This window comes from Saprolegnia parasitica (assembly GCF_000151545.1).
Source record: "Saprolegnia parasitica CBS 223.65 unplaced genomic scaffold supercont2.2, whole genome shotgun sequence".
Lineage (NCBI taxonomy): Eukaryota > Oomycota > Saprolegniomycetes > Saprolegniales > Saprolegniaceae > Saprolegnia > Saprolegnia parasitica.
The window spans coordinates 892,385-917,723 of record NW_012156396.1 but is presented as its reverse complement, the minus strand read 5'-3'; the positions used below and the strand labels follow the sequence as shown (position 1 = coordinate 917,723).

At 58.4% G+C, this 25,339-nt stretch overlaps 14 protein-coding genes across 14 annotated transcripts; 6 read left to right on the top strand and 8 right to left on the bottom strand.

The window, feature by feature from the left end:
• Positions 1 to 331: 331 nt before the first annotated feature.
• Positions 332 to 570, bottom strand: SPRG_00926 (hypothetical protein; the record flags this gene model as incomplete). The annotated part of the gene is made up of 2 exons (XM_012339138.1): positions 332 to 428; positions 473 to 570. The coding sequence occupies 2 exons, from the start codon at positions 568 to 570 to the stop codon at positions 332 to 334; spliced, it is 195 nt and encodes a 64-aa protein (XP_012194528.1).
• A 230-nt stretch (positions 571 to 800) lies between these two features.
• Positions 801 to 1,359, bottom strand: SPRG_00925 (hypothetical protein; the record flags this gene model as incomplete). Its single annotated transcript, XM_012339137.1, has 2 exons — positions 801 to 1,012; positions 1,065 to 1,359. 2 exons carry the CDS (start codon positions 1,357 to 1,359, stop codon positions 801 to 803), a joined length of 507 nt encoding a protein of 168 aa, XP_012194527.1.
• Positions 1,360 to 2,212: 853 nt separating this feature from the next.
• SPRG_00924 (hypothetical protein) lies at positions 2,213 to 2,650 on the top strand (the record flags this gene model as incomplete). Its single annotated transcript, XM_012339136.1, has 2 exons — positions 2,213 to 2,272; positions 2,309 to 2,650. 2 exons carry the CDS (start codon positions 2,213 to 2,215, stop codon positions 2,648 to 2,650), a joined length of 402 nt encoding a protein of 133 aa, XP_012194526.1.
• SPRG_00923 (hypothetical protein) lies at positions 2,642 to 3,690 on the bottom strand. Its single transcript, XM_012339135.1, has 3 exons — positions 3,310 to 3,690; positions 3,053 to 3,258; positions 2,642 to 3,005 (listed from the first exon to the last, which is right to left on the bottom strand). The coding sequence occupies exons 1-3, from the start codon at positions 3,659 to 3,661 to the stop codon at positions 2,682 to 2,684; spliced, it is 882 nt and encodes a 293-aa protein (XP_012194525.1). The 5' UTR covers positions 3,662 to 3,690; the 3' UTR covers positions 2,642 to 2,681.
• Positions 3,691 to 3,909: 219 nt separating this feature from the next.
• On the bottom strand, positions 3,910 to 5,355 carry SPRG_00922 (ATP-dependent RNA helicase eIF4A). Its single transcript, XM_012339134.1, has 2 exons — positions 5,271 to 5,355; positions 3,910 to 5,215 (listed from the first exon to the last, which is right to left on the bottom strand). The coding sequence occupies exons 1-2, from the start codon at positions 5,288 to 5,290 to the stop codon at positions 4,015 to 4,017; spliced, it is 1,221 nt and encodes a 406-aa protein (XP_012194524.1). The 5' UTR covers positions 5,291 to 5,355; the 3' UTR covers positions 3,910 to 4,014.
• A 2,349-nt stretch (positions 5,356 to 7,704) lies between these two features.
• Positions 7,705 to 8,744, top strand: SPRG_00921 (hypothetical protein; the record flags this gene model as incomplete). The annotated part of the gene is made up of 5 exons (XM_012339133.1): positions 7,705 to 8,057; positions 8,112 to 8,191; positions 8,246 to 8,388; positions 8,437 to 8,553; positions 8,595 to 8,744. The coding sequence occupies 5 exons, from the start codon at positions 7,705 to 7,707 to the stop codon at positions 8,742 to 8,744; spliced, it is 843 nt and encodes a 280-aa protein (XP_012194523.1).
• Positions 8,712 to 10,031, bottom strand: SPRG_00920 (hypothetical protein; the record flags this gene model as incomplete). The annotated part of the gene is made up of 3 exons (XM_012339132.1): positions 8,712 to 9,780; positions 9,835 to 9,919; positions 9,972 to 10,031. 3 exons carry the CDS (start codon positions 10,029 to 10,031, stop codon positions 8,819 to 8,821), a joined length of 1,107 nt encoding a protein of 368 aa, XP_012194522.1. The 3' UTR covers positions 8,712 to 8,818.
• Positions 10,032 to 10,567: 536 nt separating this feature from the next.
• On the bottom strand, positions 10,568 to 11,121 carry SPRG_00919 (hypothetical protein; the record flags this gene model as incomplete). Its single annotated transcript, XM_012339131.1, has 1 exon — positions 10,568 to 11,121. The coding sequence occupies one exon, from the start codon at positions 11,119 to 11,121 to the stop codon at positions 10,648 to 10,650; it is 474 nt and encodes a 157-aa protein (XP_012194521.1). The 3' UTR covers positions 10,568 to 10,647.
• Positions 11,122 to 12,119: 998 nt separating this feature from the next.
• On the top strand, positions 12,120 to 14,002 carry SPRG_00918 (hypothetical protein). The gene is made up of 6 exons (XM_012339130.1): positions 12,120 to 12,728; positions 12,779 to 13,029; positions 13,077 to 13,112; positions 13,158 to 13,286; positions 13,339 to 13,446; positions 13,489 to 14,002. The coding sequence occupies exons 1-6, from the start codon at positions 12,225 to 12,227 to the stop codon at positions 13,982 to 13,984; spliced, it is 1,524 nt and encodes a 507-aa protein (XP_012194520.1). The 5' UTR covers positions 12,120 to 12,224; the 3' UTR covers positions 13,985 to 14,002.
• SPRG_00917 (hypothetical protein) lies at positions 13,985 to 14,685 on the bottom strand (the record flags this gene model as incomplete). Its single annotated transcript, XM_012339129.1, has 3 exons — positions 14,512 to 14,685; positions 14,209 to 14,470; positions 13,985 to 14,153 (listed from the first exon to the last, which is right to left on the bottom strand). Exons 1-3 carry the CDS (start codon positions 14,675 to 14,677, stop codon positions 13,985 to 13,987), a joined length of 597 nt encoding a protein of 198 aa, XP_012194519.1. The 5' UTR covers positions 14,678 to 14,685.
• A 267-nt stretch (positions 14,686 to 14,952) lies between these two features.
• On the top strand, positions 14,953 to 15,839 carry SPRG_00916 (hypothetical protein). Its single transcript, XM_012339128.1, has 2 exons — positions 14,953 to 15,110; positions 15,155 to 15,839. The coding sequence occupies exons 1-2, from the start codon at positions 14,966 to 14,968 to the stop codon at positions 15,796 to 15,798; spliced, it is 789 nt and encodes a 262-aa protein (XP_012194518.1). The 5' UTR covers positions 14,953 to 14,965; the 3' UTR covers positions 15,799 to 15,839.
• Positions 15,840 to 16,110: 271 nt separating this feature from the next.
• On the bottom strand, positions 16,111 to 17,846 carry SPRG_00915 (hypothetical protein; the record flags this gene model as incomplete). Its single annotated transcript, XM_012339127.1, has 10 exons — positions 16,111 to 16,206; positions 16,249 to 16,539; positions 16,579 to 16,713; positions 16,758 to 16,823; positions 16,869 to 16,931; positions 16,978 to 17,256; positions 17,322 to 17,355; positions 17,401 to 17,440; positions 17,483 to 17,578; positions 17,626 to 17,846. Coding segments are annotated over 10 exons (1,321 nt in total), but the record flags the coding sequence as incomplete, so codon positions are not given.
• A 62-nt stretch (positions 17,847 to 17,908) lies between these two features.
• On the top strand, positions 17,909 to 18,983 carry SPRG_00914 (hypothetical protein; the record flags this gene model as incomplete). The annotated part of the gene is made up of 4 exons (XM_012339126.1): positions 17,909 to 18,454; positions 18,503 to 18,578; positions 18,625 to 18,816; positions 18,846 to 18,983. Exons 1-4 carry the CDS (start codon positions 17,913 to 17,915, stop codon positions 18,981 to 18,983), a joined length of 948 nt encoding a protein of 315 aa, XP_012194516.1. The 5' UTR covers positions 17,909 to 17,912.
• A 3,142-nt stretch (positions 18,984 to 22,125) lies between these two features.
• Positions 22,126 to 24,877, top strand: SPRG_22063 (hypothetical protein; the record flags this gene model as incomplete). The annotated part of the gene is made up of 11 exons (XM_012339444.1): positions 22,126 to 22,166; positions 22,211 to 22,280; positions 22,326 to 22,517; positions 22,558 to 22,636; positions 22,685 to 22,716; positions 22,769 to 22,847; positions 22,898 to 22,996; positions 23,043 to 23,132; positions 23,176 to 23,444; positions 23,494 to 23,620; positions 23,667 to 24,877. Exons 2-11 carry the CDS (start codon positions 22,212 to 22,214, stop codon positions 24,875 to 24,877), a joined length of 2,247 nt encoding a protein of 748 aa, XP_012194834.1. The 5' UTR covers positions 22,126 to 22,166; position 22,211.
• Between the last annotated feature and the right edge of the window lie 462 nt (positions 24,878 to 25,339).

Genomic DNA, 25,339 nt, shown 5'->3' with positions numbered 1-25,339 from the left:
GGATGGCTTGGCCAGCTGTGGCAGGCCGACAACTCACGTCGCGACAACTCATGCTGAGTACATTGGAGGCGTGCATGCAGGGGCGTGGCGTGGGAGTGATCCGCCGGCCATGTGAAGACAGGAGCGCCAGCGATCGCGATGCACTATACAACAGTGCTCTTGGACAACTGTAAATCGCTTGTTCGAGTTTAAGGAGGAATGAATAGCGCATGCTGGCGCTTCTGCTACTTGTCTGCGAAGGGCTGTCGTGGGTCATCTCGCCAAGGACACTTTGTGCATTTTGCAGCACAACCGACTGGAAATAGGTGCAATAGTATTAAATGAGGCAGAGTTATGCCTCGGGACCATCGGTTGTCTGAAGCACAAACACGTCGTCCAGATCGTCTTGGGGCTTGATGACCTTGTAGTGGTTCCCATGGCGATCGAGGCTAAGAAAAACATAAGATTTGGAGAACGACTATACGAAGCGTACTCATCGTAGGGCGGGATCGTGACGTCAAAGACGGCGCAGCCTATTGCGCCTTCGGCCACGAGCTCGTGCAGGTTGTGCTGCCACGGGTTCAGATCCATTGTGCACGGTGCTAAAGACACGCGTGAGCACGGGAGCCATCCATTTTCTCGGTCTACCAGTAACGTGCTTGTTCCGCGTCTGCTTGGCGAGAAGGAGAGGGGCTCTACGCGATCGCAGACGCGTGAATACAGGACGCACATATAAGGCCAGGGAGCGTACCCTTGTTCATCTACTTGGTCGTGCTCGAGCAAGTTGTACGCTTTGAGGTGGAACGAGCCGTACAGTCTAATCAATGCGATTTGAGCGCCCGCGTGTTCCTGGCGATAAGGACGTACACTCGCGTGACGACCGACATGAACGGGTGGTCGTGGAGGGGAATCTTGGAGCCGGGCGGCATGAAGAAGATGCCCATGCTGATGCTTTCGGCCTCCCAGAGCTTGTAGTAAAAGACGTCCTTGCCCATGGCCGTGACTTCGGCCGCGGTCGGGATCGAAATGTTGACTAAAAGAAGCGTAAGCATGAGCCTCCACTCTGTGCCGTAGAAGCGTAGTACATTGCACGTGCGTGAGCTGGTCGCAGATATCGCGGATCGGCGCCGTTAGAATCTCAATGTGCGGCGGCGACAGCTTCTCGAGCTGCACCGAGAGCGGCGGCGGCGGCGGCTTGAGCACGTGCTTGAGCGTGCGCAGCGACCGGTAGTGCGAGCGTAAGATGTCCTTGACGCAGCCCAGCGGGATCTTGTGGCTCTCCTGGAAGAAGCGCATCTCGTCCTCGAGGTACGCCGCGTACTGGCCCTCGGGGTCCAGCGCGAGCTCGGCCGTCTTGGCCGTCACATCGTGCTGCTTCATGTGCCTACGGATCGTTTGGCATCGCGACATGCTTCTGATGACTGCGCTCGCGTCGGCCGGCGCCGCCTACCTGTCTATGCACCTTTGTTCGCTGGCGCTGGCCTGCGCGCGTTTCTATGCTGGAGCGACCCCCATTCTTTTCCACCAATCACATGCGAGATGGATGTTGATTGGTGCGTGCCGACGACCAACGCGATGTGATTGGCGATGGGCGGAACCGCCCTTTCCGGCCCGTCGGCCTTCTTGAAGCCGGTTGCCATTGAACCTGTGAGAACGAATTCTTCCACCACCGCTCGTATCAACTGCTGCAGAACCGCCCTGAAGTCGGCCACGCACTTGACCGCTTCGGCAGCGCCGTCTTTGTGCTCGAGGCAACGAAGAACAGCCGCGTCGTTGCAAAGGCCGACGCTCTCTGTCTGGCGTCAGCCGAAGTGACGGCCGCGTCCGGATATCATGCCATTGCACACGCAATCTTCCACCTTGCATGTTCCATCGCCGCGTCAGTATTTGACGTACAGGAGCGTTGCTGCCAACGGCCGTCTTCTGCCCGACATAAATAACGCCGTCGCCGGTCATTTATGCTGCCCTCTTCCCGCCACGGGCCGAGGTTTCAGATTGTAACGTCAAGAGCGACCACCGGATCGTCCTTCCTGCCCAGCATCCTCATCTTGCTTGACACGCTTGACCGGGAGATGCGTCCTTGCCAACTGGTTGCCAATCCCCTGCCTGGAAGGAGCTTCCAGCGCCAGGCGACCTAGTCTAGCACAGGCACTGTGGCATCGCATTACCTCCAACGCTCCAACTTCCTCCTAACCTCTCATATGTTATACTGACAGACGCTCGCCATCGTGCCATGGTGGAGTTTCTGCGCATCTACCTCGTCCTCGGGACGCTCCTCGAGGTCGTCTCCTTTGTGCGCCTTGTCTTCACGGACACACCCTTCGTGGAGCTCCTGCCCACAGTGACAGACCCTTCGTTCGATGCTGTGCCCGCCGTCCGCCGCCTCTACGCGCTCTACGTGCTCACGCTCGCGACCCTCCGCTTCGCCACCGCGTGCGACATGACCAACGCCGCCCTCTTTGGCGCGCTCAGCGTCGCCCACGTCATGGAGGCTGCCTACTCGGTGCTCGAAGTTCTGGTGTTTGCCGACATTCCGGCGGCGTCGCTCTTGACGTTGGCCCACGCGCCCAAGACTGGGATGCTTGCGATCCTGATTGCTCAAATGCTCTTTATCGGGACGGGCTACTTTCGCTACGTCGTGCCCCACAGTAGCAAGACGAAATATCAGTAGACACTGGGTGTATAACAACGACGAGTGAGCCTTAGGTAGATAATGCAATCGCAGCGTGCCAGTACGCATGCAAGCAGCGCTGCCCTTCCTCGAACGCCAAGGTGTCCATGTGCCCCGCGTCCGCAACAGGGCAGAAGCGCAGGTTGTTGTGGCCATGGCGCTCGTACAGCGTCTGGCCGTGGTGGAAGGCAACGATGCGATCCTTCTTGCCGTGCACGAGCAAGATGGGTGTCGCGTTCACGGCGCGGAGAAGGTCCTTGGTGCGAAACTGGTGGGCGAGGACTGACGACACGGTGTCATCGGCGACCGCGGGCACCCAGTCGCGCACGATGCCCGAGATGGTGGTGAACGGCGCCTACACCTCCACTGAGTGCCAGCGCTGTAACGTGAGGTGCGAAGTACTTCCAAGATGAGGCCTGCGGGGCACTGCTGCCGCGCGCACAGCGTGTGCACGAGGTGGGTCGCAATCGCACTTCCGAGCGAGTAGCCGTGGACGACAATGTCGCGATGGGATCGCCCCAGCACGTCGGTGAGCCACGTCCATGCAGCCATCGCGTCGTCCTTGACGCCTTGCTCCGTGGGCCACACCCGCGATGAGTCGCCGAAACCTGCAACGTAGTACTACATGTCGAGTTGCATGGATGCGGCAACCATGGTACCTCGGTAGTCGACGAGCACAATGTCGCTGACGGTCGGCATGGCCCGGTATAGACGGAGCTTGGAAAGCCCGACGGCCGATGCACGATGCTCGCCGTTGCCGTGCAAGTACAAGACGACCTTGGATCGGTTCACTGCGCCATGGAGCTGTGTGTGCCAGAGGCCAATGCGGACGCCATCCGTGCTGTTGATGTACACGTTGGCTGTATTGCCGAGCTCGTTGGCTGCGGACGCAAAGTCCAGCCAGAGGTACGACGGGAAGTTCAGGTAGACCAAGAAGCCTTGGCCGATCGGCGCCGTCAAGACCCACGCCAGTGCCAGCACAAGGGCGCAGCTCAGTCGCTTCGTCGCCATCACGAAAAACTCCACTGCCTGGCTTTTACCTTTACTCTACACAGGTCAAAGTATTTTACCTGGTCGTCACTAGGGTTTACGGCGAAGAGTTTGCAGCATCCCGGCAGCAGCTTCTCCAGGCAGTCTGGGGCCACACCTTACGGCAGCAGCCCCTCCACGCAGTCTGTGTGGTCCCGCGTCGGGCTCGGAACCCGTTCAGTCAGGGAACACCCAGCACAACGAATAACGCGACCAACGACCCATATAACGTGCGTGAAACAAGACAAAAGGTGTTTGTTGGCAGCAAGCAGACAGAAATACATGTTGGTGGAAAATAGACGCTCGGTGCCGTCGGCTGATCTTCAGCTCGTCCTCTAAATGAGATCGGCGACGTCCATGGGCATCTCGTCGATTTGCGTGTTGTAGAACTGCTCGATATCGCGGAGGTAGCGGGCGTCGGCGCTCGTCAGGAAGTTGATGGCCACACCCTTGCGACCGAAACGACCCGAGCGACCGATACGGTGGATGTAGTTCTCACGGTTGGTGGGGAGGTCGTAGTTGATGACGAGCGACACCTGCTGCACGTCGATACCACGGGCGAGGAGATCCGTCGTGATCAAGACGCGCGACGAGCCCGAGCGGAATTCGCGCATAATGATGTCACGTTCGCGCTGCTCCATGTCGCCGTGCATGGCCGAGACCGTGAAGTCCTTCGACTGCATCTTCTCCGTGAGCCAGTCGACCTTTCGCCGCGTGTTGCAATAAATGATGGCTTGCGTGATCGTAAGCGTCTCGTACAGATCGCAGAGCGTGTCGAACTTCCACTCCTCGCGGTCAATGGCGATGTAGAACTGCTTGATACCTTCGAGGGTCAGTTCATCGCGCTTGACGAGGATGCGGATCGGGTCGCGCATGAAGCGCTGCGTCACCTCGAGCACGTCGAGGGGCATCGTGGCCGAGAAAAGGGCCACCTGCACCTTCTCGGGCAAGAAGCGGAAGACGTCGTAGATCTGGTCCTTGAAACCGCGCGAGAGCATCTCATCGGCTTCATCGAGGACGAAGAGCTTGACCGAGTCGGTGCGGAAGGCGCGACGGTTGATCATATCACCGACACGGCCGGGCGTACCGACCACGATGTGGACACCGCTCTGGAGCGTGCGGATGTCGTCGCGGACGGCGGTACCACCGACGCAGGCATGGACGAGGCAGCCCATGTAGTCGCCAATGGCCAAGATGACCTTGACAATCTGCTGCGCGAGTTCGCGCGTGGGCGCCAAAATGAGCGCTTGCGTCTCACGGAGCGCCGAGTCGATCTGCTGCAGGATCGAGATGGCGAACGTGGCCGTCTTACCGGTACCCGACTGCGCCTGGGCAATGCAATCGTGGCCGAGCAAGATAGGCTTCACAGCGCGCTGCTGGATGGCCGACGGCTTCTCAAAACCGTAGGCGTAAATGCCACGGAGGAGGTCTTCGCGGAGCTCCATGCCATCGAACGACTCGATGACTTCTTCCCAGTTGGTGTCAATGTCGCCATCGACAATGGGGGCGGGGGCGTGGGAGTCTTCCCCACGAGGGCTACACAGAGAGGAGGTCCATGAGCTGGAGCCCAGCGTCGGCGGCGCCGGCGTACCTTCTTGGCGTCTCAGACATAGTTTTTCCTAATGCTTTGGCTCGACCACCAATTGCAGGCCACGGCAGCCGCACTTGGAGTTCGTATACTTTCCGAAAAACCCCACGCCTGTCGCGTTTGGGACTTCACACCAACCAGATCTCCGCCCAATCAACGACGCGATACGAAGGAATACGCCAATCGCATCGCCGCCAGATGCTAAATTCAGCGATTGGCCATAAAGCCCGCCAATCACGTGCGCGTCCCAGAGCCGTTGGGCCATTCCCCGAGCCCTATTCTGAAAAGGAGCGAATCAAAAGCGAGGAGAGCGAAGTCAATGACGCAGAGACCGCGATGGCGGCCTCGATGACCTCCTTCCGCCGTTGGCGGAAGCGACAGGGCTCCATCGCCAATCGCGATGTCAAATGATTTGGATTGCCGCGAGAGAGACATAGACAGTGCGGAATGAGTTGGATGGATTTTGCGTCCTTCCTCGTCTCTGCCGACGAGAGCGTTGCGAGCACAAATCGCTTTACATGGCGGTTCAGATGAGCAGCTCGTTTCAACAAATCCGCCAGCGAAGCTTATTTGTGTGAACAGTTGGATGTTTCCACGGAAGCCACCGGCGAATCATTGTCTGGACCATCCTCAGACACCTCCTCGAGGGCCAATGACACTTGACGAGAGCTCCATTGAATAGGATGGAATAGTGATGCAGAAAGGTCGATGGCTTGGCGACAAAGCCGTCCAATGGTCCTTTCCTTAGGGTTGTTGACCTCCTTGCACTGAAACGTGTCCATGCTTATTAGGACACGATGCAGCAACTCGGACGCTGATGTCGATGGTGACCGCGGAACTAGCATGTAAGGAGTACTTTAACTGAGCCCATAGAGAGCGAACCCAAGGCTGGTGGTCTACATCCGTCGTCGCTTGTTTGCAATATGGTTATTGCAAGTAAAGGGAATGGTCAACGACCCATCACTCGAGACATGAGCGATCAAATAGCGTTGGTTGAACCCTACACCACACAGCATGCGGCAGTAAAGACGAAAGCACCGTCCAGCCCCACTAAGAGCGAATCGGTCTGTAGCAGGATGGTCCAGCCCCATGCCTGGAGGAGGAGAAGGTTAGGTGGGAGGTTCGACCGACGTCTCTTAACAGTCCAGAACAACGCCCAGGCTCCGTCGTTCAAACGAGCAACGTTTACCGGGACGTCATTTGCACGCGGCAATAGTCACACAGTACAGAGTGCTACAATGTACAAATGGACACGCGAGCCCTAAACCCACCATCTCGGTTCGTGTCATACGGTACAGCTCCCATCTCCGCGTACCGGTCCTGAAGCGCACTCTTCATCGTTCGTTACTCAGCCCGCCGAAGCCACCATAACCGAGCCTGGTCAGCTCGCGGAAGCCACCATAACCGAGCCTGGTCAGCTCACTTCTTCTTTTGAGTTTCCGACCGCAAGTGCTTTCTCGTTTGTTCTTCCTACCTCAACTTTACTCATGCAGCTGGTTACTCGTGCGGTGGACGGTTCTCTACTAGAGCAAACCATAGTACAGTCTAAACACTGTCTCACAGCAAGACCCAGTTTGTATACTGCTATGATGATAATTGAGCTAGCTCCTGCATATAAAAGACGACGGATTTGTGTCTCGGCACGACGTGGAGAGTTTCATCCGATGCTCTGGGACCGGTGAAGCGACTGCACAGCGATAAGAACTTGGCCGGCGTTTGTCCACGAGGAGCTTTGCACTCGAGCAAATTGGTTTCCCATTTTACGAAAAAGAAATGACAGTTGATGTCATTTTCCTCACGGAGTCAAGAGCTTGGCCAGAATTGCAGTGGAATCCAAGGACCAAGCTGCAAACCTTCGAAATCTTTCACCAACAACCCTTGCCCACAGCGATTGATGAAGCCGATGTCCTGGATGGCGATGGGTCTTTCGCTGGAAGCCGCCGATGCAACCTTGCAAAAGCACTGCCAGGCGCGCTTGGCGCGCGGTAGCCGTTCACTGAGACGACCACAATGAACTCACTTTGCACATCACTACGAGTATCTGGACACAGGCTGCGAGAGAATTCGACGAGAAAGATGACTCGGCCGCAATCTGAGGCGCTTGCGAGAGGTTGTCGCCAAGCTTACGCGGGATTGTCGTCGCATCATGCTTGGCCGATTCCGATGACCGAAGCCATCCTCTTGGAGCATGGATGCTCGTTGGTAAAACCCAGGCGCTTGTGATTGGTCGACAGCTTCAACCTCACCCAGTCGGGGACAGGAATCCACCAATCGCAGCATCATGAGCGGTTGCGTCAAGTGACCTCAGGTCCGCCTCGTTTCAAGGCATACGCCCTAGCTTTAGGGCAAAACATTGGGTTTGTATGGAGTGCCTAATTGGCCGGCATCTACCGTGCCCACCTGGGATCTGAACCGGGTGCAGAATCGAATCCGAGCCATGGCCCCGCAACAATCGACGACGACGTACGAGGACGAGCCCGCCGAGATGACGGTCGGGATCATCGGCGGCTCGAGCCTCTTCCACTCGAAGCGCTTCTCGGGCATGGACCAGATCACGGTCCCGACCGAGTATGGCCCTGTACTGGCATACAAGGGTCGCTGGGGCACGTCGAGCACGGACATCGTCTTCATCCAGCGCCACCACGCTGATGGCGACAAGCCGTCCGACTACAAGCAGCCTCGCAACATCAACTACCATGCGATCGTGACGGCGCTCAAGGAGCTCAACTGCGACTGCATCATTGGCGTCTACTCGGTCGGCTCGATGACGACCGCGATCCCGATTGGCAGGTACATGCAGCTGCCGCATCCTTTCACTGCGTATGCTCATCGCGACCCTTGTAGCATGGCGATTCCTAATGACTACTTTAACCCGTTCGACATCATCAACATCTCGTCGCACTACGAAGCGCACATCGTGCCCTGTACTACGCCATCGTCAACACGCGCATCGTCTTACGCAGCGCTCCTGTGTCTAGGTATCTCTGAGCCGCTGCGCAAGTACTTTCTCGAAGTGCTTCGCGCCGAGGGTCTCAATCCGCACGACGGTGGCGTCTACGTGCAAACGGCAGGCCCTCGCTTCGAGACGAAGGCCGAGATCCGCTTCTTTGCTCAGTTTGGGGTGCGACGCATGCATGTCGAGCGCAAAGCTAATGCGACCCAACCGTAGGAACTCGTGGGCATGACGGGGTGCCACGAAGCCGGCCTCGCGAACGAGCTCCAAGTCCCGTTTGCGATGGTGTCGATCGTCGACAACATGGCGCACGGTATCGGCGAGCAGCTTACGGTACGCACTCCGTGACGTGGCGTCCACTGATCGCGTTCTAGTTGGAGCAATTCAAGATCGCGCAAAAGGCCAACTGCGCGACGATGGAGCGCTCGGTCGTCAAGATCCTCGACAACATTTCCCGGATCGTGCTCGAAGAAGACTTGGTCGGCGATGACGAGGACAAGACCGCTGCCGAGGCAGCGTGCTGACAAGTGCTTAGCGTCTCGAACTCCTGTAATTATTCGCTCCGTGTACGCTCCACTCGCAAGATACGGTGTCTCATTTATATCACGAACGAGCCACGGGTCTTGTGGTCCGCGGCCTTGAACGAGCCGTACGCGATGAGGCGCTGCGCGAGGTGGGGCTCGGTGGCGCTGCTCGACGAGTAGGCAAACACTCGGTGCCCGACGCCGACAGGCAGCTCGGGTGCATCGTTATGAATCAAGGTCGTCGCGTAGAGGAGGAGTGCCATGCCGCAGAGCTGCACCATGCTCGCAACGCCAGTCCACGGCTCGTCGACCGGAAGGCTGGTGCTGTACTGCAGCAAAATGCCGACGATCCACACGCTCGGCGCCAAGCTCATCGCGAGCAAGTACCCGTGCACCTCGTCGACGTCGTCTTCGAGCACGCGGACAGCGACGACGTGAAAGGTGGTCGTCGAGAATAGGGTTACGAGCGCAGACGCGAGAAGGTCCGAATTGGTGGCAACGACTTGCGCCGTGTTGAAGACGTTTTCATGGAGCCCCGAGCTGGTCGGCATGCAGTAGGCCGCGGGGAAGACGAGAAGGGTCAGAAAGAGACAGCCCCAGAGCCCTTGGACGCCAATAGCAAGGAGCGCGGGCAGCGGCTCGGACGCGTCGGCGTCGACAAGGAAGAGAACGCTTTGCACAATGCAGCTGGCGCCGAGGAACAAAAGGCCGCGCACAATGGCGGAAGACTCGATCGGTGCGCTACAAATGGTTCCGACGACGATGCACATCAGCGCGACAAGGTAGAGTCCCAGGCCGCGCGTCGCGAGTGCGGGCGCGTCGTCTCTCTTGAGAAGCCACTTGAGCAAGGCGACGATCGGCATGACGCTGTACTGGAGGAGCTTGTGCGTGCTGGGCGCGAGGTACAAGAGACCGGCCATCGCGAGCGCCGTCGCAAGCACGTCAATCACGGCCGGACGGCAGAGACGCCAGAAGGCCCCTTTCTCGATCGTTGCTCGGTCGCCATTACACGTCACGATGTAATGGACAGGCACCACTACAATGGTCATCAGGCATCAGGACCAGACGTGGCGATGCGAAGGCGGCGTACACAATGCCATTGCTGAAAAGACGAGACCGGTCTGGAAGAGCGGCTGGACGTACACGCCATCATGCGAGGGAAGGCCGAACGCCACCTACACCACACACTGCATGGAGCCACGCCAGAAGGCGTACTGCCGCGCCTACCTTGAGCGAGAGCGTGGCAGCTGTCCCTGCCACAAGGGCTGCGCCGCTGCGGCTTGCCATGACTTGGAAGAGACTGACGAACTACTACGGACTTCGATGCGTGCGTAGTTCGAACCGCCAGCGCCAAAGTGGGCGCGGATTGGCGGATTGTGGCCGATCGTGATCCGCGTAATGAAACCTGAAGCTAAAATCACGCCATCTTGACACGCGCGCACGTTCGTGTCGGGTAACCTATCACTGCAAGGTGCTACGAGGATTTGCGGCGCCGCGCATGTGATTGGGTCGGGTCCACTTGGGTGCAGCAATGGACGGCGGGCGCTCGCAAAGACGGAGAAGCACGCAGGCGCGCGGCGTGAGTTGCGTGCAGCTAGCGCCTTGAGATGGGTCAATTCGCTCTTGGGTGCTTTTGCGCGCACTAATGCGCATCTCTATGACGCGGCAATGCAATACCATGTACTTTAGCATGGGAACGTTGAAGCAACTGCCTTTCTTTTTATCGTAACGAGGCCGACGCGCCGACATTGCTCCTCGATAGCCACCCGCTGCATAGCCAAGGCAAGCACGCCAGCGCGTTCGATCGCCGCCAGCACCATTCACGCGAGTATAGATATGTTATTAACATGATATGGGATCGTTAAGTTAAAATGCGAGAGAGAACGTCGTAGATAAGGGGCGGCTACCAGCCTTGGCGCGGGTTGCCGATGCTAAAGTATTCGCTCACGACGAACCGGTCGTCGTGCTCGGCCGCGGTGATGCGAATGTAAAAGTTGTGGCCGATGACGCCCCATGGCACCTTGGAGTAGACGAAGCAGCCCGTGTTGGGCGCGTGGGTTGCAATGGTCGTCATGGCGCTCGAGCCCCACTGGCAGAGCTCGATGCGGACGCTGCCGATGCGGTCGTCGAGCACGCTCCACCGGATGCACACGGGGCTGCCGCGGATCCACATGCACGAGCGCGTCGGGTACATGATGGCGGCCATGCTTGCGTCGCCGGTGCGCGCCGGTCGGTCGAGGAAGGACGACGACGTCGTCGTCATGCGCGGCGGCTCTAAGAACGGTGTCGTGGCGCTCAAGAACGGCGACGGCCGCCGCTTCATGTGGAAGAGCGTGTACTTGTAGAGCGGGTTGTTGTGCATGCTGCTCACGGCCATGGTCCCGACGTTTGAGTTATGGCGACGGTCGCGACGATGAAGCAGCAATCCATCCAGAAGTGGAGGCAACCAATCGGGAGGCGCACAGCTGGTTGCGGGCTCGCTACGCACCACAGACAGGCTCCCACAAGTGCTAAAAAAATACCCACCTTTGCATAGACTCTATGGCATGCGGGGCGGACTTTATATTGGCCATCCGGTGTGCCATCCTCGGTTCGTACGTGTCCTATGCGAAAGGATAGAAAACGTTAGTTTCATACAATTGTTAGGTGTTTTAATTTAATAATAGAAAATAGACCAGGGATGGATCTGGTTAATCGCATGACGTGGCGCGCCCGTTCGCACGCAGTAACAGCTGGTGCGCTGACGATGGCGCGGAAGGCTGGCGCAACTCGAAGGCGTGATAGGCAGGCGAATAGACACGACACTTATACCATTTGACGTGGAGGCGGCAGGTTTTACTGTACAGATCGCAGTGCGGATCGTAGAGCGTCGGCGCGTGACGCGGCATTTTTATAATACACGACGCCAGAAGAAGTGCACTGCACGGAGAAGACCGTCGGCGTCAATCGCGACGACGCATCCCACGACCTGCGATGAGCTGATTCGGCGTACTTTCTGCTTTGCATCGAATGCTCCCATCAAGTGGACTGTCTGTCAACTTCAGGATGGCGCTTCCGCTTCTCGGCATGCCATCGTAGTAAAGGGTGGGTGCGCATCACCACCCGTGCGGTTTCTTTGCAGAAGAAGTAGCTCGGCCCAAAATTCGCAGCATCTCCGCCTGCAGCCCACGTTGGCCCGAGCGCGATGCACGCTTTCGAGTACTGTCATGCACGAGCCATCTCGCCACGTCCGATATCTGAGGTGACCAGACTGCGTTGCGTAGCGTAGGAGGATTCGTTGACGGCGGGTTCGTTGGTTTTGTTACGAGCGATGCGTGCGGCGTACCGTACGACTGAGCGAACCAGAGCCGGCGGTATCCATGTAGTACTACCACACGCACGGCCTTGGGGCAATCCTTGAAGAAGCAAAGTGCCAATCACGAGCGTGGTCTAACTTTAGCGCGCTTTATATTCCTGAAGTAGGACACCCCGACGCTTGAAATGAACCGCAAGATCGGCTTTGACAACCGCGTCTGCTACGAGCGCGACGTGCTCAAGGCGCAAAAGCTGCACCAAGACCGACTGCGCTCGATGCAGTCGTCGACGTACTCGCCGGCCGCGAGCAAACTCGACAACTCGCCTCCCAAGCACTATGTCCATTTGGACGCGCGCCTCAAAACGGCGCAGCTCAAGCAAGAGCGCTACCAGCAGATCTTTGAAGAAAACCAGCACCTCGTGCGCAAGATGACCCGCATCGTTGCGGCGCACCCGACCGAGCGCGCGGTCGAGTTTCGACCGGGCATGCGCTTGACGGTCGAGCAAACACCGATGCTCGACTCGTACCTCTCGCCGCACTCGCTGAGCCGCGGGTGCGCGATTGAGAAAGGCAGCTTGAACAGCGGGTTTCGCCAGCGCGAGCACGCGAAGATCGAGGCCGAGAACCGCAAGATGCTCGCGCGGCTCACGACGAAAAAGTCGGCCTACAGCGCCTCGCGCTGGGATCGCGTACCGATGATTTTGTCGCTTGAGAAATCGTCAACTGGATATTCGATTAGGAGTACAAGGAGTCGCTCGTGCGCTTCAAGCACGTGCACCACGACGCGACGGTCGGGCACTTGCCGCCCAAGCAGCGCGACCCGTCACCGTACCACGCACGCGACAAGAGCGCGCTCCCGGTGATCACACCGCGCGACGAGGTCATGTCGGCGCCATCGCCACACCGGCCAAGCCGCAACCCATCGAACGCGCCTTCGTCCCCGCGCAATGCGATCAAGCGCGGGGTGCCAGCCCCGTCGGGAAGCCAGCGGTGCGGAGGCTCATCATGTCGGTTAGCTGGATGACATTGTGGTGTAGACCGCTCACGGTTGCAACGTCGCCGTCACGACGCCGGTACCGACTTCAATGCATACAATGTCATCATCTGTGACCGCCTAGGCAAACGTACAACACCAAGAGCGTCCCCGTCCTCCTCCTTGAGGCCACGACGTCGCTTGGCGTGCATTTTACAATCGAAGAAATCCAGACGGCCTTCGTGACACCGACCGAGACGCACCTCGGCGACCAGTAGACCCATCCCGTCTTGGATGCCGATGGCGTGACGATGGTGACGTTGTAGGGGGCTTCTGATTCGCGCCAAGAAGGACGCTCGCAGCGGCGAGTGCCTCGTGACCTTACCGCGGCTCAAGGACGTGGCGCAGTCGTTGCCTGGCCGCAGCGATATCGAGTATACCAGTCGACGTGGACTCGTCCCAATGTATGATGATAGAGAGAAACTGCGTCGCATCCAAACAAACGCCAACGTCGGCAACTTTCCCCGTGTCTCGGAAGCGCTGGACGAAGAGAACATCAAGGTGCTCTTGATCAAGCTCGTGCAAAGCGTCCGTGTCTCCGTGGGGCACGACGAGGGTAGCTTCAAGCTGTCGCTCGAGGTTGCTGCGCCGGCCGTGGCAGAACAGCCATTGAGCGATGCCTTGAAGCCCAAGCGAGATGTCCGCACCGTTTTATCGCTGTTTGCGTCCCGCGAGTTTCCGTCCCGGTCCTTCTTCAAGCACAAGGGTGCCCGGTACCTCTGTCGAGTGCACGTGTACGAGCTACGCCGGCTGCTCACGTTCCATGCGCTCGACGTGGCAAGTGGCGAGGCGGTCAACTTTCAGTTCACAGACGCCGAACTTCTCTTGCACTTCAACAAAGGCATGCCTGCGACCGTGCACGACGCGAACCGCAGCCTCTTGAAGCTGGCGCGGAAGCGCATCCAACTTTAATTAAGACGATGTATGGTACTTTTCGAGCACGCGTGCGAGAAGGTCGAGTTCGCGGCCGTAAAACTCGCGCAGTTGGAGCTCAATCTTACCGAGACGGTCGGGTGCATAGCGTGTGTAGACGGCGACGAGGCCATCCCGGGCGCGGGCGGCGTTGGCCTCCTGGTACTGCCTACACCGCATGCACTCTATCGTGAACGCCACGAGGTAACCTATTTTCGTCGCACTGGAGCTGGAGCTTCGTGTGCTCCAGAAGATCTGCGTACGAGGCAGCATGGGGTGCCGTCGGCTCCATGTGCACGGCCCAGAGCATCGCGACCGGGGTTTCTTTGGCGCTGTTGACCGTCTCCAGCGCCGCACCGGCGTCGAGAAGCACGCGGGCACAGACAGGGTCATGCTGACGCAGCGCAAGATGGAGGAGCGTGTCACCGTCGATGGCGTGCTTGAAGAGCGGCGATGCCCACTTTTCTGCGAGTGCGTCATAGAAGCCTACGGGCGTGCGTCGTTACCACCGCCGCGATCCCACGCACCTTCGCCCGCAAAGTCGAACGGCGCGCCGCCCGGTCGTTGCGTCACGATGGCGTGCGCGTTAGCAGATGGCAGCTGCAGGGCAGCACGGAGACGCGGCGCGTCCCGGCGGCTCAGCGCCTGAAGGGCCTCGTGGGCCCACCGTGGCTCGCACAGCCAGCTTGTCATGATGGATCTTTTCCTCCATCCGGATGCTCCGATGACGTGGACCCAGTGGACCCTCAAATAGTGTGCATCGGTGCGACTGGGAAACATAGCACAGTACTTGCGCGGTCTGATATAGAGAGACACACTGAGAATGCTTGCGTGCGTCGCTTGCTCGTTCATTTATTTGCATCAAAGCCATGGTGCGCCATGGGGCAGAGCGGTCATTTCCTGGTAGGGTCGAGAAATAGTGTGATATAGACCGATTTGCGCGCTGGCGATTGGCCAGATAACTAACTAGCGATCGCTGCAATGCAAGTGACATCGACGTGGACGAGCACCGCCGACGCATTGGCATGCGACCTCGAGACGCTCGACGATGGCTCTCTGGCCGTCAAGCTCGGCGCCAGCCTCTCTCTGGAGCGGCCGGATGAAGATTCGCCTTGCTCCATCACGCGTACGCTCGTCGGCTCTGGCAACGAGGGCTCATGGTCCCCATAGTCGCGTTCCCAGCGGCGTGCACGCTCAAGACGCTCGAGCTCACGAGCTCCGCCCGCCACGCCGAAGTGTACGTCGGCATCATCAATGCCAAGAAGGAGCGCGAGTTCAAGTACTTTGAGACGATCCGCGGAGTGCGCGATGGCAGTGATAAGGACTTGTACCAAATCGCCGCTTCGTTCCCGGCCAACGACGAGACCTACCAGCGCGCGGTCGCCATCATGCTCAAGTTTCTGTCGCTCCAGCCTGCTGCTAAGAAGCATGTGCTGCGGCTGCATGACATGCACGTCCGCGCAATGTCGGGGGCGTTGGCGCCACCGCAGAGTGCACCGAGCGCACCGTCGCTGAATGGCGCCTCAATGGCAATGCTCTTTCAGGTTCAAAGTGCCATGCAGGCGCAACTCGAAGCCAAGATCTACAGCGCGATCGACGCCAAGCTCGGACAGCTGGCGGCGCGGTTGCAGTCTTCGGAAGCGCTCGTCCAGCGCCTCGCCGCGCAGGTCCAGGAGAACCAGTCGACCCACGACGCGGCGGCGCTCGCCAGTGTCCTCGACCGTTTGAGCCACTTGGAGAACGATTTTGCAGCACTCAAGACACAACATGTGCCGATTCCGGTCGATCCAACCACGGACGACAGCGTAAATTGAATAGAAGCAGTGCTACGAACTGTACGCTGCGTTGAGGACCTTGGCGTGCTGCAGCTTGTTGCTAAAGGAGCCCGTCTTGCGCACAATAGGCCGCGTTCGCTGTGATCCGCCACGTGCTCGGCCAGCGCTGCATTGCTCGGGCGATTGGTTTCAAAAAAGTCGAGAAAGCTGGCGGTCGCGGGCGTTGGAAAGATGCGTCGGAAGTGGCCCATGCGCGCCTCCTCGTCCAGAAGTTGCTGGATCCACGCGGCGCCGTCGTCCTCTGGCTTGGCACTGACGCTCGCCTTCCTATCGCATTTACGACTGTGGAGATCATGTCGTAGCGAGGTGGTGGACGGACCGTTGGGTCGTACGCTCCTTCTTGGCTTGCTCGACAGCTGCGGCGACGTCCGTGACCGGTAGCCCAACCTACACACGCGTGTTTGTATGTTGTGAGCGAAGCGCGCGTACGAGCTGAAACGTGTCGCAGATGAGAATCGACTTGATGCGCTTGTCCATCGGCGACGAGCTGCTCATGGACGGGAAGACGTTGACTTCGAGCAGCCACGGCCGGAGGTTGGCGTCCAAGAGGATGTCAAAGCCGTACAGCTCAAAGCAGTTCTGCGCCGCCCGAAGTTGCTTGGAACACTGCGCAAGAATCGCCGACTCGACGCAGAGAAGGGTCTTGACGATCACGGCCGCAATGTCATCGACGAGTTTGTCGCAGTTGTGGCCTTCGCCCCGCAAATGTGCGACCAACGCCTGCGAGACTATAATGAAATGTTGTACATCGGTAGAGACCTGGAAGCTCCACTTGCTGCCACTACCGTCGTTGTTGCCTTGGTTGGACTCGAAAGCTTCGTTCTTCTTGTTGACGCTATAGTTGGTCAAGTGCCCAAACCGATTCTTGAGGTCTTTGGTCGCCATCGAGTATTTCTGATCACATTTCAACGACAATGGAGGTAGTACAGGGTTCCAACCTGCGTGCAGAAGCGCACGAGGCCGTTGTCAAAGAGATAGACGCGCAGCGGCTCGTACGACGTGACCTATGACGCAGCATCGTATATTTCTTTCAATTTGAAGGCGTGTACCAGGACGTAGAGCCGCATGTCAAACTTGAAGCCGTTGATCAAGTACGGGTGCGCAATGTATTTCTACATGACCTTTTTAACGCGCCAAGCGATAAGAATCGTGTGGCACCTGCGCAACGTAGCGCTTGTCGGGCTCGAACTCGTACTTGGCGCTGCCCGAGACGAGCTTGATGCCGCGGCCGCAGCACTGGTTGGGCGGCTTGAGGATCCAGATCGCCTTTGGGTCCGCCGCGTACGCTTGCATAAAATGCCGACCGTCCTTGCTGCCCGTGACGTACGTCTCGGGAATGATCTGGAAGAATTTGCCGAACTTGCGCTGCATGCGCAAGATGTTGGCGCACAGCTTGTCCTTTCGCCCGAGTTCGAGGCTGCCGGGAAAATGGTTGATCTAATCGTTATACATTATTGCTCAGGATGCTCGCAGGATGCAGGACGAGCCTTTTGACCCGGCACGAGGCGACCAACCGAGCTGGACTCCAAATGGCGCCTACAACCGGGTGGGAAGTGTTCATGTAAATGGTGATGGCCGAACCCCCAAAAGAGGCTCCACGTCGACAGCGTCGTCTTCTTGGCTAGCAAAGGAGACGTGATGCGAATAGCGAGAAGAACTGTACCGCGGTTGGTGTGGAGTACGTTCTTGACGGCATTGTACAAGTAGCGCCGCGTGCCATGGTACGTCAATTGTGGTGTCGGAGATGGCATCGCGCGGACTAGGCAGTGTTGAAGCCTCTCCGCATCTTGAGAGCCACGCGAGCACCTTCGTAGCCGACGGGACAAGCGCGCTCCAAGCCGAGGTAGCTCGGGTAGTTGCAAAAGAGAACGGGCGGCGTCGTTGCCGAGACAAGTACGAGGAGCCCGCCGTCGTCACTGGGCTCGATCTCATCGATTACTTCGTTCTCATCGATTGCTTCGTTTTCGTCGATTGCTTCGTTCTCGTTGCCGTCGAGGGTGGCGTCGTTGGCCCCGCGTGTCGCCATGGCAAAGCAGTTATATCCGTGCGACGACAGCGCGCTATTTATACGGCCGTAATCAGGTACTCGTGCCATGCAGGCGCCACCAAGTCTACCGGCGCGGCCCGCGTCTTTCAACCGCATTAAGACGATCCTCGACATTCGAAATGCCAAGAAATCCATCGCCGACCACATGCTCGCGATCTCGTCGACGGCATCCGACGGGCTCAACGTCGCGCCGATGCGCCAGCTCTCGGCGCTCAAGCTCAAGCAGTCGGTCATGAGCATTATGCTCGGGCAAATGGTCAAGACGTCGTCGCACAACAAGACCTCGCGGCCGCTAGAGCATCCCGGGTCGATCGTCGAGGAGGCACCGGCCACTCCCGAAGCAGAGGCCGTTGTCATTCCGCACCAAGTCGAGCCGCCTCGGAAAGCCACCATCAAAGAGAAGCCGCCACCCTATGCGCCGCTGTCCCCTGAAATGAATCCGCTCAATTTTGAAGACATTACGCGCCCCGTGCCCAAGCATACACCCGAGCTGCTGCACCAGCCATCGCTCGTCACGCCCAAGCTCATCGATGCCGCGGACCACGTCGATGAGATCCGACAGGCGGTCATTCGGCTCGTCGCCGAAGGGTCTCTGCTCTTGCGATACTTGTGATTAACTCAATCATTTCGTTGTAGGGAAGTCGTCACCGCCCTCGATCCTGGTGCCAACGTGAGCTACGACCACCAAGGCGACCTCAAGTTTTACACGGATGTATGCATAGTAGTACACTTTTTCGGCGTGATACGAGGCGCGATAGGACAACTTGCAAAAGCGACTCGAGCTGCGGTACCACCCGCTCTTGTGCCGCATGACGCGGGTGTTTTGGCTCACAATGGTCAAGCCGGACGCAGCAAAAATGGAGTTTGACGACTACCAGCGCCTCTTTCTGCGCATTCACAAGGTGCTAATCGAGCTCTTCGACCTTGGCGAGTCGAGAGTCATGATCGCCGTACGATGATAATGATGATGGTCGACAAGACGTCTCACGCACCCCAGGACGACTGGAAGCGCGACATTGCCACGCATACCAACCTCGAGTACGAGATGTTTCACCTCTCGCTCTTTGAGCTCATCGGTAATCTGGTCTGGATCGGATCTGGTACTCACTTCGACTAGACATTTGGTGCGACTCGCTGGACGCAGACGATGTATGTACGATCGGCGCCTCTCATCGCTTCTCATGTGCTCGTGTAGTATTGCAACCTGCTCTACTTGATATTGAACGGCATCACATACCGCCAGTCAGGCTCGTTTCGGCTGCGGCGCCTCGAAGGTGCGATGGCGGTGATGTCATCTTCACCACGAGCGTGTACTAGAGGTCAAGTACATTGACGTCGCAGAGGCCGGCAGCAATGTCTCATCACCGCTCATTTCGAGTTTCCTCGACGAGGTCGAGAAGGCCCAGCTACGGAAATACCGCAACCACACACGAGGTTCCTTGTCAATCGAAATAAAAAAACTCATCTCACTCCAACACAACAGGCGACGGTAGCGGAGCCAACACCTCCGATGCAACCAGCGCCGAAAGCGACACCGCAGACGGCGCGGCGCCCGAGAGAAGCACGGAACAAGTGACAACCAATGCCTCTGCAACGGAGGCGACAACGCTGCTGTTGGACGACGATGAGGCGCCCGCATCGCACCGACCCCGACACCTCGCGTCCCTGCTCGATGACGACGACACACCGTTGACCAAGACGTTGCATACAAAGCTCAAGTTGGTATCGACGAGCGGCCTGCCCCCTGAGCACAACAAAACGGCTACCATGTACCACGCGAGCCACCCGCCGAGCTTTGACTACGACCCCCACATGGATTTAGGTAACCTCATCTTAAAATCACACACACACAAACGATGGTAGGCACGACGACACCTCAACGCGTGGCGAAGCGACCATCACAAGCCATGGGGTCGAAAGGAACAAGCTCGTCCAATCGCCTCTCCACGTCGTCGTCGAGCCGCAAGCCGAGTAGCCCCACGCACGACCGCCGGCCGACGGGGTCGCATGCGGGCACCGATGGGAGCAGTGTCGAGGAGGGCGCAGATGCCAATGTGACACGGCGGACATCGCGCGCAGCCTCCAGGGTGCGCGCGCCCACGTTGCGATCGAGCGCAGGCAGCAGCACTCAACAAAGCCTCGACGAGACAGCCAATGCGGTTGCACATGCCGGGGTCGCCAACGATGCTGCGCAGTTTGAGAGATCTGCAGAAGGCGTCTCGACAACTAGTGACGTTGAGTACGACTACGACGCCAGCGACGAGCGGGCATCTCGCACTGATCGCGTTGAGAGCCCACACGGTCTGAGCGGCCGACCGATCACAAGTCCACGGCAGTCTCAGTCGAATGCTACCACCTTTGGTGATTCGGGTATGAGTTGTGCGGCGTCAACACCTCGAGGAGGCGGAGACCTCGGTGGGCGTCTTCCATCCACATCACAGCCCAGTGGAGACGACAACCTCCTGCTAAGTACTAGCCTGAATGAGATCTTAGACACTCTCTGACTGTGTCGTAGCGGCCACGGGACAGCACACGAGCTTCACGCGCGGCTTGGATCCGGCTCATTTTCGTCCCAAAGACGAACTCTCTACGGCGGCTTTGGATTCCTCGAATCCGTTTGCCGTCAAAAGTCTCGGCCTTGGCGCGCGCATTCACAACGCTCTCGCAAAGTCTCCACGGTACATTGGCGAACCAGCAGACGACGCGTTGGCACTCGACTGGGCTTCGCTCGGCATTGGTGGCGCCCGTATCAAGCCCATCGGCGGCAAAGTGAGTCGACTCTACGGGAAGACGCAAGCGTCGCCGCGCATGGCCGACTTTGTCGTCGTGTCACAGTCCGTGCACCCGCCTCGGACCCAAACGGCCCCCGAGCACGGTCAGCGGCCGCAACTTTCGACTGACTCCAACGACACCAAATTTGACGAGGTGCTCCGGCCAGCGTCAACGATGGTGGTTCGAGCCAACTCGGGGCGACACGGACAGCTGCTGGCGCGCCACGTGGCTAGAAAAGCCAACCAGATGGCGTCGATGATGGTGCACGAGCTCGCGTCCAAGTCCTTTCGTGGCGCGCCAACGGCGATCGCCAAGCCAACGCCACCGCTTTCAGCGAGGAGCCCCCCGACGCCCCGTGCAAACAAGGAGCCACCAACGCGGTACAAAGTCGGCGTCAAGCGGCCACTACCAGCGGCATCGCACACGCCATTCAATGGAGCGGTGGAATCGCATACAGCGGGGCTTCAGCGCTCGGGCCGACCGAGCCCCGTGCTCTCCAACGGGACGCCGGCACCATCCACGCGCATGGAGGATGGCAGCAACAAGTCTGAAATGCTCTTCCGCGTGACGGCGCTTGGCAGTCCGACGGCCAAGCCGGCTTTTGCGGTGGCCGCCGACTCGACTTTACAAGTCCTCGTAAGACAGCCTACCAAAGGCATGCACGACGTCTTCAAAGTCACGGGTGTGGCGCAGTCCAGTATCAAAGTGGTTGTGAAAACGACACCGAAGAAGGCTGCGTCCCCGATGAAGCCGCCGCCCCCCACCCCCGACAATCGTTCAGGCACCCCCCCGTCTTGGTATCATATCCAAATCTGTGCTGCGTAGATAGGAGCAGGCATAATCAAGCTACCAATATAACACAGCCCTTACCTTTGGGCATTTGCCGGCGAGAGCTGTGTGATGCCAAGGAGGTCACGCATGCGAGAAGACCTGCGTTGCGAATGGCTAGTCTGTGGAGTGTGTCCGGTTACCCGCACCGGATACGCTGTTCATATCAACCAAGTATCAACTCCACGCTCAAGTTCACGTCATCCCCCATCGCTCCCGGTCAGCTGCTGGCAATTTGCTCCCAGGAGTTACCCAACAACGAGTGGCCCAGCTCTTTCTCTTTGCACAAAAGTCTGCGATGCATTGTCGTGAGCTTACATGTCGGTGCCAACCTCGCATCCGCCGCCCGCTCGCGAAGGACCAAGTGCATTGGAAGCTCGACACGCCACACGTCCGAACGTTGTATTCCATTCTCTTGGCCTTGTCTGGCAACTTGGACTGCATCGATGAAAATTCCCAGAAGCTTCACTCACCAGTTTCAGCGTAACGCTGTAGAAAAGCCATTTTTGGCAGGGAGTCGTAAACTTGGGCCATGGAGCATGAACTTACCCCGCAAGCACGAGACATCCGCCACCTCAAGCGATGCAAGGCGCGGCCAGCTGCACAATGATGCGACGCGACGACTTAGCTCGATGAAAGAAGTCGACAGAGCCCACCTCCTCACGGTGCGACGAGACGCGCTGCGTCTCGTGACGGAAGGGTACGTACGCTCGGCGGCCAGATCCGCACTCATACATGTTTTAGCATGGTCGAAGTCGACATGGAGTCCCCCGCGTCGTACGACAAGCAAGGCGACCTGGCCTACTACTCGGAGGTGCGCCACGTTTTAGGTATTGCCATTTCACAGCTGCGCCATTAGGAAAGCCTCCAACAACGCCTGGCGCTGCGCGGAGACCCTCTCCTCTTGCGTCTCACGCGAACATTTTGGAGCCTCACCAACGTCGGCGCCGAGACGACCATGACATTTGGAGACTATAGCGACCTCATGATGCGCGTGCACAAGATCCTCAACGAACACTTTGACGTGCAAATGACGTTGCATTCGATCGAGGTACACTCGTTTGATCAAGAGGTCGCTGGATCCTGCGCAGGACGACTGGGTGAGCGATACAAGCGGTACCAATATCCTTACGTACGACGCATTTCACCTCTCGCTGTACGAGCTCGTGGGTTCGTCACCACCGAATCTACTGTGTCAACGCAAAAAACGACCTCTAGATCTCTGGTGCGACTCGGTGAAAGTGGACGATGTACGTCCAAGTTGACGTTTGTTTCTACGAGGAACTTTTGTGTGGCATCTAGTACGTCTCGCTGCTCTACTTCATCCTCACGGGCATCACCAACGTCGAAGACCACCACCTTTTCTTCCGGGAAATCCAAGGTACTCTAGTTCGAACGCTGGTCTCGAGACATAGTAACGGGGTTGCACAGATGTGGTCTACGTGGACGTCACGGAAGATGACCAGCGCGCGTCCATGGCTGACATAGAGCTTGCACTCAACGACCTGCGCCAGATTGGCCCCACACCTCGTTGACTTTAGCTCAAGTGCTCTGGGCATCTCATGGTGCCTCGCAGGACCTGTCCAACCTTCCAGTCAAACGCACCAGGTAGCGCCGGCAGTACCGGTTGCATCCGTGGTCCGTGTCGAGTCGCCCCCACCCCGCGGTACTCTACGCACGTTCCGCGTATCTCTAACGTGATTTCTTAGAGCCGTTGCCGCGCCAGAAGGACGAAGGGAAGGCAATTAAGGCGGAGAAGCCGCAGCGTGCGACCCCCAAAACGGTGACAGCACCGGAAGTACGACCGAAAACCCCAGTTGCAGCAGCGCTCACCGCAGAGACTGTGGCCGAGACACCGCAACTTCCGATGGAAAGACCGACGCCGTTGGTCGTGACAAAACCAGCGTCACCTCCAAACGACACGAAAGAAGCGCGTGTTTTACAGGCCGATCCTCCGCCGATGCTTGCGAAGAGCGACGTGCGTATCGCTTTGTCGCCAAAGGATCTCCAATCATGGCTGGTCCCAGGAGCGCATGATGGACGTCGACACCGCAATGACAATCAACGACGAGCCAGAGAAGCGTGTCGATGCGGCGCCTCTCGTTCGACGCCGATCGACGATCGTTGCAACCGTCGAGTCGGTGCCACTCGTGCGTACGTCGTAACGGACTTGACGTCGCGGGTGCACGCATGTGGGTAGGCCGTGACTTTGGCGGCTTTTCCATCATGTCGGCCCGCGACGACGCTGGCCAGAATAACCCGTTGTTGACTGTGACCGTGTCGCGCCAAATCCCCAAAGACGATGATGACGCAATGGATGTCAAGAATGACGCGCTCGGGCGAAACGAGAGAGACCTTAGGCGCGACGAAGCGATCGCCAAGGCCTTCAACGTCCAGAATCGTGCGTCATTGACGCGGCCCTTGACGCCGCCGTCGTTCCCAGGACCGTTTGCATTGTCGCCCAAGGCCGAGCGCGTCTATGGGCGTCAGATTGTGCGCAAAATGCATGAAGCCCACGTCGAGAAGGTTCACGCCTTGGCCCAAGATACATTTGGCGCCGTGGAAGAGACCTGTGACAATAGCAGTGCAGAGGCGCTTCCCAGCGCCCTCGTCCATGCGGCACCGGGCCCGCGTGACGAGAACAGTGCTGCTCTCGAAGACGACCTCTGCGTACAAGTGTCGTCCAATGCAACCGGTACGTGTAGCGAGCGCCGCCGTAGCTCGACGGTTAGCGTCGAGGACAAGATCAAGCTCACAGCGCTGCTGGCGGCTGTGCGCCAGCAGTGGCACAACAACACCGAGTCGGCAGGTTCTGTCGTCGAGAGCCTCCAGGGCCAAACCATCGGACGGCTCCCACCAATGACCCATTCGCCGCCAAAGCCATCGCTGACGGCGACGCCACCAGCGACTGTGTCCAAGGCGCTCCCTGCAATCGAGTCGCCACCCAAAGAGTCGCAGCTCGTTGAACCGCAGCCTGTGACGCCACGATCCAAGCTGGTGCAACGCCTTGTGCCAGACCCGATCGTGCGCAAGTTTCGCGTCCGAAAGGAAGAGCTCGTCGATGCGCTGCATATTGGCAACCCAGGACGGCATGCAAAGACGTTGGAGGCCATTTCGAGTACGACGACTCCGAGTCTCCCCAAGGTTGCACACGCGCCAGAGAAGAGCCAACCAAGAGGATCGCACGATCCCGTGCACTTGACGCCGCTCTCGCTGAGCGCCAAAGGCAGCGGCGCGACGCCGCGGGAAAACCAGCCCCCGTCGCCAACAAAGATGGAGAAGAAGCCACGCAAGTCGATGCGGGTGCAGCACCAAGGCTCCATGAAGTTCATTGCGCTCGTCAAGCCGCAAGCGCCGTCGGCTAGCGACTTTGTGTATATTTCGGCCGTCGTGCCATCATTAAACCAGTAACACACGAGTCGACTATTTATTGAAATCTCGACGTCGGTACCTCCTAGCCATCTAGTACGAGAAATGTCTAGAACGTCATTGCAACATCTCACTCTTCGGAGAGGTTGGCCACACGCTTGACGAATGGAGGCGTATCGTACCTCTCCAGATGGTTTGGTGGGATATCTTTTCAAATGAATCTTGGTCGAGTCCGTTTAGGGTCGGTCGATCTGCGCCACGGGGGTTATTAGTATCGTTCCGACGGCCATGGCGCGACGGTGGCTGTCCAGGCGAATGATATCAGCGCCAAACGACTACTAGTATTTGATCAGGCCCGTGTGGCAATATCGACACGGTCGCCCCCAGCCGCACGTTTGGTCTACACCGAAACGTCCACCAGCCTGACCATGTTATACGCCGCTGCGACAGTTACTTGATTATCCGGATCCGGATAGAGACACCGCACCGAAACGTCTCACAATC

What these genes read in the sequence shown, in the direction of transcription:
- SPRG_00923 (XM_012339135.1), bottom strand. Translation starts at nt 3,661, where the DNA reads ATGGCGACGAAGCGACTGAGCTGCGCCCTTGTGCTGGCACTGGCGTGG. An exon ending in TGTGCTCGTCGACTACCGAG is followed by an intron (nt 3,259 to 3,309) that starts GTACCATGGTTG and finishes ACTACGTTGCAG; the next exon opens with GTTTCGGCGACTCATCGCGG. An exon ending in CCGCAGGCCTCATCTTGGAA is followed by an intron (nt 3,006 to 3,052) that starts GTACTTCGCACC and finishes GTGGAGGTGTAG; the next exon opens with GCGCCGTTCACCACCATCTC.
- SPRG_00922 (XM_012339134.1), bottom strand. Translation starts at nt 5,290, where the DNA reads ATGTCTGAGACGCCAAGAAG. An exon ending in ATGTCTGAGACGCCAAGAAG is followed by an intron (nt 5,216 to 5,270) that starts GTACGCCGGCGC and finishes CTCTCTGTGTAG; the next exon opens with CCCTCGTGGGGAAGACTCCC.
- SPRG_00918 (XM_012339130.1), top strand. Translation starts at nt 12,225, where the DNA reads ATGAACCGCAAGATCGGCTTTGACAACCGCGTCTGCTACGAGCGCGAC. An exon ending in GCGCCTCGCGCTGGGATCGC is followed by an intron (nt 12,729 to 12,778) that starts GTACCGATGATT and finishes ATATTCGATTAG; the next exon opens with GAGTACAAGGAGTCGCTCGT. An exon ending in CCTGGCCGCAGCGATATCGA is followed by an intron (nt 13,447 to 13,488) that starts GTATACCAGTCG and finishes GTATGATGATAG; the next exon opens with AGAGAAACTGCGTCGCATCC.
- SPRG_00916 (XM_012339128.1), top strand. Translation starts at nt 14,966, where the DNA reads ATGCAAGTGACATCGACGTGGACGAGCACCGCCGACGCATTGGCATGC. An exon ending in TTCGCCTTGCTCCATCACGC is followed by an intron (nt 15,111 to 15,154) that starts GTACGCTCGTCG and finishes TGGTCCCCATAG; the next exon opens with TCGCGTTCCCAGCGGCGTGC.